Source organism: Aplysia californica, unplaced genomic scaffold (genome assembly GCF_000002075.1).
Source record: "Aplysia californica isolate F4 #8 unplaced genomic scaffold, AplCal3.0 scaffold00385, whole genome shotgun sequence".
NCBI classification, from domain to species: Eukaryota; Metazoa; Mollusca; class Gastropoda; order Aplysiida; family Aplysiidae; genus Aplysia; species Aplysia californica.
Genome location: NW_004797655.1, coordinates 424,996 through 427,495, shown reverse-complemented (window position 1 = coordinate 427,495; position 2,500 = coordinate 424,996). Strand labels below are relative to the sequence as shown.

Here is a 2,500-nt window from a genome sequence, read left to right as displayed (position 1 = left end):
GCTACTACTACTACTACTACTACTACTACTACTACTGCTGCTGCTACTACTACTACTACTACTACTACTACTACTACTACTACTACTAACAGCAACTTTTAAAAAACAAGGATCACTCTTAATTTCAACGATTATGTTCGCAAGAGGTGAGCACACATTCAGGTGGAGTAATACACGAGGACATTAACCGAAGACCATCAATTTACACTGCTCGAATTCTTCTTTGTTCTACATAAATACATGTAAAGTAGGATTTCGTGCTCAACTGTTATTTTATAAAGCTAGTTCAAGCCCTGTTTTGTGATTTTTAGTTCTAATTTGCTGGAGTCACTTCGAGCTTCTGTCGTCAAATTTACTTGGTGTAGTAAGTCATGTAAACTATCACTGATCAGGCAACCCGTGCTGAAAGGAGAGTAAAAACTGTAGCTCAAGTCAGGTCTTTTGAACAGTAAAAAAAATGCTTCCCAGTTCTCTAAACTATCTATATCACACGAAGATAAATAATGAATCTGTTTTTGTCTTTAAACAACAACAACAACAACAACAACAACGGCAATAAAAACAACAAACGCAGCAAATCAAGTATCTCCTTCACACTTGTTGGAATGTTATTGTAACAAAACTGAGCCCCGCCTGGCCCTGGCAGGCAGGGTCGAGGGAGCCCGCCTCCTAAATGAACTTATTTTTTTGTAAAGGCGAACGTACATATCATGACAATCTAGATTGGCCTACTGTGTGCGTACACCTTTACAACAAACCATTCTTATCCCTTTATCTTCCGAACCCATCGCTACCTCTTTACAATGGCTTGCATTTTAACCTGCTCTAACAACCACCTGTCTAAGACAATCAGCTATACAAACGATCCTGTCTCACTTCCCCATTTGCGTTGTTTTTTTTCTTGTATCATAATTAAACTGTCCAAGAGTACCACTGTCTAAGATGACTACTTTTCTCCTCAACGATGAGGTGATGGCTTGGATAGTTTAAACGGTACTTGTTTCCTGCAGGGTGTTATTTAAATTTCATGAATATCTACATGTTATTTCACCTTTCCTGTAAAGCCATTAAAACATTCTACAGTGGCAATAAAGTATGATCTTATCTTATCTTAACTAATCTTATCTTATCCTATCTCATCTTATGTTATGTTATCTTGTCTTATCTTATCTTATCCGAACATCTGTTTCCCCAGGCCCAGTGGGCAAAGAAGCACGGCAACTTCGGCAAGGCGGCTCTCCTGGGGAAGTCAGCACGTGACCTGGCCGTGGCGAGCATAGTGCTGGGGACGTCCATGGCGTTGGTCATTCTGCTCATCGGGATATTGCTCTTTGTGCCCGGGGTCACTCAGTCCGGCTAGCTTTACGATGTTTGGTGACGTTACACTGTTCAGTTTTCTTTATGATTTCTATTGTCGTCACACAGTTCAGGTATCTTTACGGTGTTTGGTGGCGTTTCACAATTCAGCTTGCTTTACGGTGTTTTGTGACATCCCACTGTCCAGCAAGGATTGTTATGGATATTACTGACTTTATCTGAGGCGTGATGTTAGGTGATGACATCGCAGAGTCCAGCTTGCTTTTCTGATGTTTTGTGGCGTTATATAGTCCAGCTAGTTTTACAATGTTTGGTGACGTCACACAGTCAAGTTAGCTTTACGACGTTTCCATGGCGTTACACAGTTCAGCTGGTGTTTCGATGTTTGATGGCGGCAAACACCCACCAGTGCATTACATTGCTTGGTGACGTCACACAGTCCAACTAGTGTTACGACATTTGGGTGGCGTTACACATTCCAGCTTGCATGGCACTACATTATTTGATAGTGTTATAAACATCTGCTGGCGTTCCATTGGTTGATGGTGCTACGCAGTCTTGCGAACGTTACGTTACAGTTATAGCGTTACGCCAAATCGTACAAAATCGTGTGTGACACGCCAACTAGGTTCATGGTGTAACACTACTAAGAAAATAATTTCTGCAAGTTTTATTTTGTAGAACGCTCCCCATCTAGCGAATTTTAGGATGTCGGACCGAACACATCGTTGCTAGCGTTACAGTGGAGGACTTTACACGTAAGTTTAGCTTGTGTTACACAGTAGTGCGTAGTGTGTTACACGACATTCTTGTTAATTTTACACAGCAGTGCGCTACATGTTCTAGCGAGTGTAATAATATGGGACAACACACACTTTCGTCTGATATAATCTCTTGTCCTTAATATCAAGGAACCACCAGACCTACTTATTATGTATATTCATCTGTAATACTATTTGCTGGAGTGTTTTCAAATTCGACTAGCCGGCGTAATCACTGAGGTTTTGATATACATAATTCAATGGATAAGATAAAGGTGTATGAAAGTTTTGTATTTCACACTGTTCTGAACTGTTGCCTTGTTTGCCCTTGGTTCAACTGGTATTTATTAATTGACATGATTGGGATTGTGTGTGCGCACGCGCGCGCGCGCGCGCGCGCGTGTGTGTGTGTGTGTGTGTGT

The 2,500-nt window shown here is 41.3% G+C and overlaps 1 protein-coding gene across 1 annotated transcript in view; it reads left to right on the top strand.

The window, feature by feature from the left end:
* The window catches only part of LOC106012477, a 6,897-nt gene extending 4,448 nt beyond the window's left edge, over window positions 1-2,449 (top strand). Inside the window, exon 4 of the mRNA XM_035971144.1 lies at window positions 1,196-2,449. Coding sequence (XP_035827037.1) covers window positions 1,196-1,360 — 165 coding nt within the window. The 3' untranslated portion in view covers window positions 1,361-2,449. The remainder of the gene's footprint in view (window positions 1-1,195) is intronic.
* The last annotated feature ends 51 nt before the right edge of the window (window positions 2,450-2,500 follow it).